This window comes from Crocodylus siamensis, chromosome 1, assembly GCF_052110815.1.
Source record: "Crocodylus siamensis isolate JL-2025a chromosome 1, ASM5211081v1, whole genome shotgun sequence".
Lineage (NCBI taxonomy): Eukaryota > Metazoa > Chordata > Crocodylia > Crocodylidae > Crocodylus > Crocodylus siamensis.
This window is the reverse complement of record NC_143395.1, coordinates 205148818-205162344: the sequence shown is the minus strand read 5'-3', so window position 1 is coordinate 205162344 and position 13527 is coordinate 205148818. Positions and strand designations below refer to the sequence as shown.

The window sequence follows — 13527 nt, the reverse complement described above, 5'->3', positions numbered from 1 at the left end:
AGACGACTTAGAGTAAGTTGTTAGTTTTCTTTGTAATAGGATGTCCGTTGGTTCACGGGGTTCCGGACCTAGCCCTTGCTTTCCAACACTGGAACTAGTCCAATGCTAGGTGCGGCTGCCGGCTCCTTAAGTCCCAGAGCTGGTCAATGGCTCATTGAGATGGGATGTTAGTAGTAGAAGTTATTACAGAGCAGATATAAGGTGAAGTAAAAACTTGTTTTATTAACTCATCTGGCCTCACCCTCTTACGAAGAAGAGGGGAGGCCGGCTGGAACGAAGTTGCAGTAAATATAAGTATAGAGAATGTAGATATGCTGTCTAAGCTACAAAGAGAGGCAGCTGAGAAGTGGAGTCTCCAATGGTTCTTCAGTTACAGTATGCTGGATAGAAAGGGGGTCTGTTGGTTCACGGGGTTCCGGAGCAAGCCCTTGCTTTCCAACACTGGAACCAGTCCAATGCTAGGTGCGGCTGCCTGCTCCTTAAGTCCTAGAACTGGTCAACAGCTCATAAATGGGATGGTGAATACAAAACTGTAACACAGTGAATCATTGTCGATTGTTGGATTTTCGAGGCCTTGGTTTTCACTGGGATACGCCCAGGTGGGGAGGCTGAGAACTGGCTGCAGGGTGATCAGGCCTACAGGATCGATCGTCCAGTTGTCGTCTCTGCTACTTCCTGCCTCTTTGCCTCTTTTATAAATGTTGGTTGGACTGCCTCTGTGACACTAACTATGATATAAGTTAAGCATACAGGGATAGGATAGTTTCTTTTACACCGTAATTGCTAGGCAGATTTTTTACATAAGTTTCGTTTCTGCAGAAATGACACTTCTAGATAAGAAATGAAATTTACAGAATGCGCATGTGTAGCTTAATGCCAACGGAGAAAAGTACAAAGCGTTCGTTTTGATTAACAGTCAAGACTTCAAGGTTACATAAATGTGAGAGTGCTGCGCGGCAGTTATACAGAAAAAAAAATAAAACAGTTACAAATGTCATCCCAGTTAAGGTTGTTTCATTATTACATCACTGATCTATTAGAGAACATACTTGTTTAAAGTCGTGCAATGTTCAGTTACAACTCTGGCCACTGCCTGCTAGTAGGTAACTCCTGTGATGTAATCAGATTTGCTTAACATCATTTTGCTTAAAGTTGCAATTTTCAAGAACATAACTATGATGTTAAATGAGGAATAGTTGTACAGCTCTTCTAAATTAACTAAAGAAGATACTGTTACATCCATCTTAAGAGTTTGCTGAGCTCTATGGTCAGTACAACAAAGTATTCACCTTCATAAGCCAATAAAAGTAGTAGATAGATGTCACTGACAACTGTACCCATGTTTAAAAATACAGATCAGAAGCTTTTTAAAAACAATCAACCATGTAGTCAAAGAGCTAAAACACTTTATTCTAATCTCTTGGTATGTGCTTTGTCAAAAAAAGTCATTACATGTCCAGGTAATTTAATACAATTTACTTACAAAATATGCTTTGTATAAACTATAAAACCCTTTTATTTTTATTAGATAGATCATTCCTTTATCTTGCATATGCTACACTCTATTACTGTCTTGATATCCATTCATGTTGATACACTACTTTTCCTTGCCTCTCCTAGAAAATCATATGCTACCTCTGAAATATCAAAAGCTTTGTGAACAGTTTCTGAGGACAGCAGAGAATAGAGAGCACCATCATTTTCTCGGGTCTGCTTCAAGAAGTCAGCAATCACTTTCCAGCGAGAGGCTTCTGACTCTTCATCTGCCCATTTATGGTTTGGGAGGAAAGTAGACTGGAGAAGAGGGAAGACAGAGTCATGGTACACCAGGGTAAATACAGTCTTCAAAAATTCTTGATCTCGCTAGAAATAAGAATATAAAAGCATTCAGTACTCCATGCTTGAAGGCATTTCTACGGAAGATTGTATAATCACAGTAAAATAGTAATCCTATGGACAGCTATTCCCACTGTTAAAACAGGTTTTCAGATAATCCAAGTTGATAAATCCATGATGCTTTAATAAAAAACCCTATAATATAAACGACAGCATTTTCACATTGCTATGTACCATGTATGACATTTGTTTGCATCTCATCTTGTGTATATTAAATGCTGACCTTAAAGTTTCTTGCACCACACTTTCATGCACTGAGGTACTATGGTACCAAGGGAGTCCAATTCTATTTGAAGATGCTTCCTCTGATAAAACTGCATTATGAAAAGCGATAGAGATGTTCTTTCCTTTATTCTTTCCACAAGGGTCAAGCACCTGTAATTCCAGCCTTTCCATGGACTCCAGGCCACTATCCAAATGGTCTTAGTTGCTTTATCCCCAATACCTTCAACATCAGCTCATTTGCCTCCATAGTGGTCCATTCCAGAAAACTAGAGACGAAGACAAATATCTAAAATCTTCCTTGTGATGGGCAGACATTACAGAGTATAAAGACACGTGAGCCTTTGTACTCTAAAGGATTCTAGATCTACCTGAAAGCATAAGGTGTATACAGTCCTTTAAGAGGGCACAAGTTGGATTGTTGTTGTTCATTCATCAAAAGCTTTCCTTTATGCTGGCTACACAATCTGACTGTCAAGAGACCTTTGAAGCAGAGCCCTGGATTTTAACAAAGGAAACATTTTCTTCTACTGAGACTTCTCTCAACCCAGTCACTGGTATCAAAATTGTTAATTTAGTTACAGTTAGGGGTCTTGGACTAGTCTTTCTGTCTATATGCTTCCTCTACCAACCTTACTGATTTCAATCTTTTTCTGTTCAAGGAGGCTTGTGCTGGAGTTACTATAAACAAATGGGTTTTGTACACCATTTAGGATGATTATACTACACAGTTCCAGACCACACTTTTTCACATGTAGCCCTGTCCCTCTTCAGGAAACACTCCCACATGAATCTAACGAGTGGTAGGTTCACCATCAAAGCTTGCTGTGATAGATTCTGTACCTTAGGGAGAAGGGGCTTTATTTTTCTTCATTTTTAGTAATAAAGAAGAAAGGAAGAGGATATCCCATATCTGCCCACAGGTGCTGAATTCATAGGCTAAGTACAGACAGTCAAAAAGCTGAGGTAGAATCAATCCAATCTATGCAGGTTTCTCTAAACAGTGTTAGAGAAAGCAGGCAGATGCCTGCAGTGGCCAAGGTGTAAGGCTGGGACACTCCCGCATACCTCCCAGCATGCTGTGACATTGCCAAGGACAGCCAAGCCCAGCCAAGCAACTGTGTCATCCCTCACTGGCCATAAGGCACACGCCTCCCCACACTGCCCTGTCATCTGTCAGGCAGCTGGCAGCAGCCTGCAGCCAATGGAGGGAGGTATGATTACCCCCACTCAGCAGCATGGGGGGACCCTGGGCTTTGTCCAGGTTGGGGGGTGCTGGGGTCCACCCCTGGCAGAAGAGAGGTGGGGGGGAGCAGAGGAGTGAGTTGCTAGGGTGAGGCAGTGCCAGCAATGCACCCCATGTAAGGACATTAAGGACATCATGGGTGACACGTGTAAACCCTTGCTACCACTTCTTAATAGAAGAAGAGTTCAAACTTTGATACAAAATCTATTGCCTGTGAGTTACCTTACCACGCAGTGAGGTATAAGAACAAGCTTCCTACGCCAAGAAGCAATTTTGTTAAGGGCATGGCATATTGTAAATCAAGTTTAATTTGACAGCTTTGCTTTTCCTGAGAGGCACTAACTGAGCAGGAAAACCTCCATCTTGCACAAACTGCCTCTAAAAATATTTGTTTTCTGATTCAGGTCTTGCAAATGGCATATCCCTTGGGTGTGTTTTATTACTATACATCATAAGTATTCTTCCCTTTGTTCTCACATACAAAAACACTTTGGATCAGCAGGAGATGCCTTTCTGATTCACCTGATATGTCTTTCCCCCAATACTTACCCAGGTCCAGAAGAAAGTGTGACAGGACAGAACTCAGGCAATCCAAATAACTCCTATGCTGTCCTTCCCTTCTCTGCTTCTCAAATTTCCACACTTGTCTAATCACCAGTACATAACATTATGACTTCAAAAGAACATGGTTTCTTACAATAGGGTTCTTGTTCTACATCCAGACCCTATGGATCTTGTGGTATCTGGATGACCTACAGTGGCTGCTGTGCATACATTTTGAGCATCCTATTGCAATGTAGGTGGCCCTCCACTACAAGAACTTAAACAGCAGAGTCAAAGCATTTTTCCTCTTGGGCTCCTATCCATATTTGCAATGTGACACAATCTTCCATTTCTTTTATTCTGGACCACTTGTTATTGTTAAATTCAATGAATGCAGAGTTAGTGGCAACCTTGACTTGATGTCTGATCATGCTAATGTGTCTTGCTTTATTCTCACGAAATAGTTAATATATTTCTCATGTTTATCCACCAGTTCAATAAAATTAACCTTCATGGGACTCAAACTTAGTTCTTTCAGCACTGAGAAAACCACTGCCGGAACTGTCATTTTCTTGTTTGGTCCACTATTTAGCAACAAAGGTGGCATTTTCAGTGGCCACTCCTTCAGCTTGCTGAGCAAACTGAAAACAGTGGAGTCTCTCATAGATTTATTCTGAAAATAATTTCACGTGAAATAACATATACACTTACTGGACCTTTTTCCAAGATCATGTTCATTCCAGAGGGGACCTATGGACATGCGAGGAGGCTGCTCTGATGCACTTTAATTACAGCACATCAGAGCAGGCTCGATTAATTAGCATACTCCAGCAGCCTCCATGTCTTGTGCTTCAGCATCCCCATACTTCAAAATGGTTAAAGCTTCCCTGCCACCATCCTGAATCACAGGGAACCTGGTTATATGAGACACTGTGGACGCTTTAATTAGAGTGGCTCTCGGAGCCATTTTAATTAAAGTGTCCCCTGCCCCAACACCCCCGGAGCATGTGTAAAAGAGCCCAAAGTGCCTAACTTGTTTGTATGGAGAGCCACCCTTGTTTCATTTAAATAAAACAAGCTTCAGAAACCCTATAGTACTTGTTTCTTCTAACATCAGATCCAAAGGAAGACCAGTTTTGGCTCTTAGACTACTGAATTAGATTGTGGACTGCCTCAAAACAGCAAAATATCAATAAATTAAATCTCCGAATTCATATTCGAGCTGGTTCAACCAAGGCTCAGGCTGTCTCAGTGACATACCTTAGTTGGGGTCTGCGGAGCAGATAGTAGAACCCTGGCTCATGTTGGCCACCATTATATGTAGGGACCTACCAAAATCACAACTGCATAATTTTCACAGAAGCCATGTTTTTGGGCAGGCTCTGTGAGAAAAAAAAAAAAGTGTGGGCTCCACACTGTTGGTGGGCTTGCTTAAAAAAAAAACAAAAAACCAAACAAAACCCCACAAAACTTACTGGCAAGGAGAAAAGCAGGCAGGAAGCCCTGCAGTCTTGGAGCAAAGGTGAGAATGTGGAGGGGGGAAGGCAGGTGGGAAGGGTATGCAAGGGACAGGGAGGCAGGAGTGGGGGGGCTGTTTCTACAGGGGGCAGGGTTATGCAAATAGTGGAATGAGGAGGAAGGAGGCAGTGATTCCCAAAGGTGGGCGGTGTAGAATATGGGTGGGGTTATGCAAATAATGGAATGAAAGGTGAGGAAAGGAGTGGAAGAGTGAGACTAGAGGCAGGGTTATGCAAACGAAGGCTCAGGGCTATAAAGGGGAGGAGGGGTTATGTAAAATGACATATGATTTAATGGTGTGGCTTAAACAGGGTAATTAAACTGTGGTTTCAAGTCATGTGCCAATCTGTGGGGAGGGGCGGGACTCCTGGGGCCCCTCAGCCAATCAGAGGCATGGGGTGGGGCCCTGCTGTGTTCAACCTGCAACTATGGTAGCCAGCCCTGTGATCTGCCCTTGAAATGGGCTGGCCAGCTACCTCCTTGAGTTTGTAACCCCCTAATTATGTGCTACTGGCAGCATAAACAGCAGGTGCCTATGTGGGAAGAACAGCTGTTATTCAGATGAACTCCTAGCTCCCAGCACCTGCAGGACAAACCTGCTTGCTTAATAACCTGAGTAAGACCCACATATACCGGCACTGAAAGAGGAGGAAATGGCTATTTATCAAGCTCTGTATAGATGGATCCCACAACGTGCTCTCCTCCTCCACAGCTTGGAGCGAACTCATCAGGACTCTGAGCAGCGAAAGAACTGAATGAAGGTTGGGGTCACCCTGCCCTCGATTAGGGGTGGCAGAGGGGAGCACAATAATATGCAGGGCACATGCATGACCCTGAATAGATGCTGCTTATGAAAGCTTTACAAATTCCTGTGCCATGAGAGCAGGTGCTACAAGCAGGATCCACATGTACACAAGCTCTCACAGAACTACTTTTACTGTCAAGGTACATAGCTGTTTTACAGAAACTATGAATGCTTCAAAGCCATGAGTGATAGTTGCTATGCTACGTTAATAATGCAATGCTATGTTAATAATGAAAAAAGCTAGCTAACAAGACAAGTTTATTTCATAACCCTGCCCATGTAGCTTGCTACTATAAATATGGATAAAAAAAAAAGTGAAGGTCTGCAGTTAAAGGACTTATATTTTTCTGACTCTATAATAGTAAAGACAAGAATAGCTGAAACTAGCCACAACACTGATAGAAATGCTTCTGTTTTTGTAGCTTTAATATGATGCTGAGAAAACCTGTACTACAGTACCTTCTCTGATCTCTTTAATGTGCTCTCTTTTTCTGCCCAAGCGCTCTGAAATAAAACACAAAACATTATATCAGACTGAGTTTTAAAAATTGTGAAGATGCACATCAAGACAATTTTCAGCTGCAAGAGGTATTTCTTTGACCTCATTCAATCCATTTCACACCTGAGCAAATTTCCCTAAATATTGGAGAATACATTAGGATACCAAGCAGAAAGCAGAGTTTTCTAGCCCAAATCCAGAATTGGTTCCCCCACCACCTAAATCCCTAATTATCACCAAAAATTCTTCAGAGCAAGCATGTTTAAACAGAGCAGCATTTGGAGTGGATGGAGGACAGAGGATGGTAGTACATGGTAGTACTTGAATGGTGGGGAAGAGAAAAAAGGTCCCTTAAGACGTCCTGGAAGACCAGATAGTGAGCTTTCTTCTCATTCACTGGGAAATACCATTGTCCCAGAGATTTCCAGAAGGATTCAAGGAATAAACAGAGATGGTTTCCAGGTCTCTTGCTCAGGGTAACTATGGTCATTAGTAGATATATTAGTAATTTACAAGATTTTTGGCAAAGTCAAGTCTGTTTACCTTAAAAATCAAAAATTTGAGTTGTGAATTTTTGCCAAGATCTGTGGAGTTTCACCATGGAATTGCACGTGACCTTTTTTTCTTGGTTATTTTTTTATTTAGTTTACATCTGTATTTAGCCATTCATGTACAAAGCTTTACCACTCGCTCATGTGAGATATGATGGAGCAATCCAATTTTATTTAAATAAAGATCACTGGATCAAATGAGACAGAAGTCTTCACAAACAAGACTAGCTAGTTACAGTCTCATTTAAAAAGAGCTGAGACTGTTTTTTCTAAAACTCGATCTGTCTTAACTGTTTGATCTTCTTTAGTAGAATCAATTTAACTTTGGAAAGCTTTATTTGAACTGAAGTGAGAGAGGAGTTGAAAAAGTTAAAATAAACAGCCCCCTCCCGCCTCCCCCCAAATTCTACCCCCCTCCAAAAAACTCAAAAATTAACATACTGTCAGGCACCTTCAGATGACTAGGAGAGGTCACACCTAAGAACTACTTTCTCAGTCTGTCAGGGAGACAGCAGTGTACTGATTTAAACTCCCTCCAGAGCTAATACAATCACCTACCCTGGAAATCTTCAAGAGGAGACTAGACAGTTACCTTGCTGGGGTGACCTGACTCCAGATGACTTTCCTGCCTAGTGCAGGGGGCTGGACCTGATGACAGGGGCAATGCATAGTGGGTGCACCCCCTGTCTGGCTGCGCTCCCTGTTTAGCCAGTGGGCAGGAGGACAGGTGGGAGCACCAGTGCCCCACCTGCAAGCGCTGGCCAGGGAGCGGGGCCACCAGCAAAAGCAGCCACACTGCTTCCGGAAGTGGCTGTGAGAGTTCTGGAAGCAGCACGGCCACTTTTACAGTGAGATGGGCTGCAGGATCGGCTGCTGGGCACCCCCCACCAGTGGGACTGGCCGCCGAGGTACCCCCCACCCTGGTTGCTGACTGGTGTCAGGGGGGGACATACCCCTCTGACTCAAGAGGCACCAGACACCCATGCGTGATGATCTTGCAAGATCCCTTCCAGCCCCTTACAATCTATGAATCAAAGGGCTTTTTTTTCTATATCCCACATACCAAATACTTGGTATTTTATTGGAACCCTGAATTGTGCAGGTACCACTGGGAATATCAAACACTTACAAAAGCCACAAAATTCCACATTTTTCTTAGTGATCTAATGTTTCTGAAACGGAAGAAATCTAAGTACAGCAATATAGGTTGAATTTAATCAAATGATTCTTGAAATTAACAATATAACATGTTAAAGATATTTGTCAGTAAAACTTAAGAGTGGAATTCTATTTCCCTTTGTGCATCTAAATGCCAGCTTTCAGCTGCTAAACGCTAAAATGCAACTTGTTTGCAGGTAGCAATTCTATTTCTTCTGCAGTGTAGGTGCATAAGCACGCACATGTAGACTGAGCCTGCTCAGAAGGCTACACAGTGGCAACACACACGGTCACATATGTGCACCAACTGTGGATACATCCTGCCATCCAGAGCATGAAAAGGTAAGCCAGAAACTTATGACTACTAGATATTAGACTCTGAAGAAGAAGGGCCCTTACATTTTTTTTCATAGACATTAGGGCTGGAAGGGACCTCATGAGATCATCAGGTCCAGCCCCCTCCCCAAGGGGCAGGAAGTCAGCTAGGGTCAAAGGATCCCAGCAAGATAAGCCTCCAAATGTTTCTTAAAAGTGTCCAGAGTAGGTGCTTGCACCACCTCTAGGGGGAGTCTGTTCTACACCTTGGGGGCTTGGACAGTGAAGTTTTTACTTATGCCCAGCCTAAAACGGTCTTGCAGGAATTTGTGACTGCTGGACCTTGTCATCCCTTGGGGGTGCTCTGGTGAACAGGCCTTATTTCCCCAGATCCTGATGCACACCCCTTATGTATTTATAGACAGCCACCAAGTCATCCTTGAGCCTGCACTTCTCCAGGCTGAAGAGTCCCATAGCTCACAGCCTCTCTTCATAAAGCCTGTTCTCTCGACCTCTGATCATACACATAGATTTCATAGACATTAGGGCTGGAAGGGACCTTGGAAGATCATCGAGTCCAGCCCCCATCTGAAGGCCAGGAAGTCAGCTGGGGTCATAGGATCCCAGCAAGATAAGCATCCAATTCTCTCTTGAAGGCATTCAATGTAGGTGCTTAAACTACCTCCGATGGCAGGCTGCTCCAGATCTTGGGGGCTTGGACAGTAAAGAAATTCTTCCTTATGTCGAGCCTGAAAGAGTCCTGCAGTAGTTTATGACTGTTTGACCTTTTCATCCCTTGGGGCACTCGGGTGAACAAACGTTCCCCCAGATACTGGTAGTCACTACTGATAAACTTATAGGTGGCCACCAGATCACCCCTGAGCCTACGCTTTTCCAGGCTAAAAAGCTAAAGAGTCCCCCCAACATAGCTCTCCTCTCTGGACTCTTTCAAGCTTCTCCATGTCCCTCCTGAATTGTGGAGCCTAGAATTGGATGCAGTACTCCAGCTGTGGCCTCACCAAGGCCAAGTACAACAGGAAGATGACATCCTGAGTCTTGCTCCGGTAGATACAAGCCAGAATTTTGTTTGCTTTGCTGGCTGCGGTATTACATTGGTGGCTCATGTTCATCTTGACCCCCAAGTCCCTCTTGGTCATAGTGCTAGCAAGTGTAGCATTGCTGAGCCTATATAGTGTGATGGGAACTCCCCCCGACACCCGAGGTGGAGCACCTTGCATTTCTCTGTATTGAATGCTATCAAGTTTTCATCCACCCACCTTGCAAGCCTATCAAGGTTGGCCTGGATCATCAGCCTATCCTCAAGTGTGAATACTCTTCCTCAAAGTTTCGTGTTGTCAGCAAACGTAGCCAGTCTGCTTCTGACACCAGAGCCCAGATCACTTCAGACCTGTTTCAGCCTCAATTGCTGAATGGTTAGGGCACTTGTTCTGTAAGCCAGGGACCCCATTTCTAGGTTCCCATCTCACTCAGAGCAGATGTGAACCTACACGTATCTAACATCCCAGCACAGAACTCAAATCACCAAACCAAAGATCAGGCATCATCCAAACTTCTCTCTGGGTTGAGTGACTCTTACATAGTTTATATTCTTCCAAATCCAGACTGTAACAGAAGCTTGGACAATCGTTCTCTTGTGGAAAAATAACTTGCTATTGCCTAGTACCATGACATCCATGGTGGAGGGTGAGAGATACAAGGTCCCCTTACACTGCAATGACTGCATCTTGTGCAGACATACCTTTGTCAGCTTTAAGTAGCAAACTTGGCTGCTGCTAGCAGTGTAGCCACTGCAACACAGGGCTCATCATGACTTGCAAAACCCCACATAGAAGATGGGTAAATACTCAATGAGTCCACACTGAAAACCGCCCCTTTTCTCAATGTTTGACCGCCACCTGCTTCAATGATGATGTAGGTAGTGCTGCTTAACCAAAGTGCTCTACATCTCATCAGCTACCTGATAATGTCATGCAGTGACACCTGAGTCTAATATGCAGCATGCAATAATCCAGGGCTGTCCAGCTGGTGGCCTGCAAGCTCCCACCTGACTGGTGCTCTTCCCATTGCTCCTGCTACTACCATTACCACCACTATTGTTGGTGGGGTCTACAGGCAGGGTTGCTAACTGTCCATAAATTTATGGGCACTTGGTAAAAATTCAGACCAAAAATGCCTGTCTATAAAGTCTGTAAATAAATTTAAGTCCTCTGTAAAAACAGTCAAGTTCTTGCTGCTTTGTGAAGCTTCCTTCTAGGAAAGGATGGGGACAGCTGGACCTTGACTGAAGCACAGAAAGAGCGGAACAGTACAACCTGATGTCTAAGTGGGAGCACAGCATGCTGAAGGAAGCCTCCTTTCAGTATTTTGTGGACCCTTTCCCCTCTAGCCATGCACTGCTGTTCTTGCTTCCCATCCTACAATACTACTGGGTTCAAAGTAGGCTTCTTTTGGGGTCTGTGTTGGAATGGGAAAAGCAGGCTGGCAGGGGTAAGGCTGGGGGTGGGTAGACTGGGCAGGACAGCATAGTGAGGGTTGGAGCTGGGGTGGATGTCAAGTGTAAAACCAAAAATATATATTTTTTACCAGAGTAAAAACACATGTCAGTAAAAAAGCCTGTCAGTAACACGTTTGCAAATTGTCAGTTAAAAAAAAAAAATTATTGGGTTGTCAACACTTTCTCCAGGTTTCCACTCCCTTTTCCAGCTTCTGCTTCCTGCCCTCACCTCTGACGGCAGGGCAGAACAGGCCACAGGGGTATGGGGAGCCCATAGCTTAAGCAAGGGTGGAGGCACACTGCTGACATGGTGGAGGAGACATGGCAGTGCCTGTGGGATGAGGGGAGCCAGAAGAGCTCATGCTGCAGGCACCCTCTGGCTGCTCAGAAATTGTGCAGCCTGGCAATAATCCACTAAACAAAATTACAGACAATTTACAAATAAAAGCAATGGTTATGTTAATATGAAAGACTGTATATGCTGTTAGGAGGGACCAGTATTTAATTCCATACTGTCAGGGTCTTCCCAGTCTCTTGGACAAGTCACTCAGGGCTAGATATAACTCAGCATTTAGTAGACATTTAACCCAACTGTTGTAAGGATCAAGGCATTAGACACTGCAAGGTGTTAATATCACTGTATTTATTTGAATCTAAGATGACCCCAAATTTAAGTCAATCCCCCAATAATTAGATTATATAGAAGGGAAAGGTATATATTTTAAAATGGCAAGGTTCTTTGAGTGATGTGATATCTGTTATTAGATTAACTGAGTAGTTGGAAAAAAGTTATTGGTAAGATTTCAGGTGCAATCACCCTTCTTCTTCAGAGAACAGCAGACTCCCTATGCCTGAAGAAGGGTGACTGCACCTGAAAGCTTGCCAAGAACTTTTTTCCAATTACTCAGTCCAATAAAAGATATCACATCTACTCAAAGAACCTTGCCTGCCTATGTCCTTACACCAACACAGCTACAACCAAAAACGCAGCATATATTTTAAAATAATTTTCATATATACAATCTAATTATTGGAGGATCATTAATTTATCTCCTTCCACTGCTGCAGGGGGGCAGGCAGTGGGGAGCAGGTGGTGTGGGAAGGTGAAGCTTGAGTCTGGCCCCCTGCCACATCTGCCTGCCCTCATCCGCAGCCTTGGGACACCCCTTCCCCCTCTGCCCCTTGTCCTGCCCCTTTCCATAGCCTCTGCTCCCCTTTCCCTCTCTCCCGCTGAACAGCCTTTGCTCCCTCTGTCCCCCTCCCACTCCAGCCTCTGCTCCCTTCTTCCCTCTCCTCTGAACAGCCTCTGTTTCCCCTTCCTCCCTCCCCACAGTCCTGCTTCCCCTCTTCCCCTCCCCAACTTCTGTTCCCCTCCCCCTTGCTCCATGCCAGCAGTTAATTTTGTTTTATTCTGTCCCCATTTGAGCCTGGGCCACTGAGCACAACCCCAGACCAGGCCCCGTAGCAGCCATGCAGGCCATGTATGCTACAGGGTTGGGCTGGGGCTGTGCTCAGTGCCCCAGGCAGCAGCAGGGACAGACTCTGCCAGTGTGGGGCAAAGGTAGGTTGGAGAGGGAGAGGAGCAGGCAGGGGAGCAGAGGCTGTGGAGGGCAGGGGCATAGAGATTGGTGGAAGAAGCTGCAGGTGAGTGATTGCTGGGGGGTGGGGCGCGGCAACAACTGTGGTTACAGTCCAAACCTTGGATAGGGGCTGGTGCCCAACCCCCCCCCCCCCCCCCCCCCCCGCTCTATTCTACAGCAAGGGCCTTTTTTCTCTGTCTTAGAATCGAGTAAATATCGTATGCTCATGAAAGACTAGAAAAGTACCCAATATAGAACAAAAAGTCCAAGATTTGTCAAGAATAGTTTAGAAAATCACTTTTTCAGTTAGCCCTTTAAAAAAAAAAGTTTTAGATAACCTGCTCCCAGCCAAAATATTTTTCTCCAAGCGAAATGGGAAAATTTAGTAAATCTTATATAATCAATGTGCTTTATTTCTACCAGATTAACTTGAGACTTTGTATCATAATTATGAATGCAACCAAGTCTAGAGGAATCCACAGCATTCACTATGCATGTACATAAAACAAGAACAACAGAACCTCCATATTTTATGTTTTCCTTTTGGTAATGTACGAGGTCAAATATACTGCAATATATTCAAAGTCTAGAAGAGTTGATCTCAACCTTTTTAGACTCCAGGCACCCCTGGGAAAATACCAGCTCTTACTTTTCATTCTGTTTTCAGCTATGGAAAAAT

General features: G+C 44.0%; 1 protein-coding gene across 5 annotated transcripts in view; it reads right to left on the bottom strand.

Annotated features, from left to right (window-relative positions):
• Positions 1–202: 202 nt before the first annotated feature.
• The window catches only part of NPHP1 (nephrocystin 1), a 65668-nt gene continuing 52343 nt past the window's right edge, over positions 203–13527 (bottom strand). For 2 of the 5 annotated variants that reach the window (XM_090053372.1, XM_090053354.1), the window contains 2 exons: positions 6690–6734; positions 203–1863 (listed from right to left, as the gene is read on the bottom strand). In XM_090053372.1, the coding sequence (XP_089909498.1) occupies positions 1585–1863; positions 6690–6734 (324 nt within the window). In that variant the 3' untranslated portion in view covers positions 203–1584. The remainder of the gene's footprint in view (positions 1864–6689; positions 6735–13527) is intronic. The other 3 variants (XM_090053363.1, XM_090053389.1, XM_090053380.1) reach the window with 3 other exon arrangements.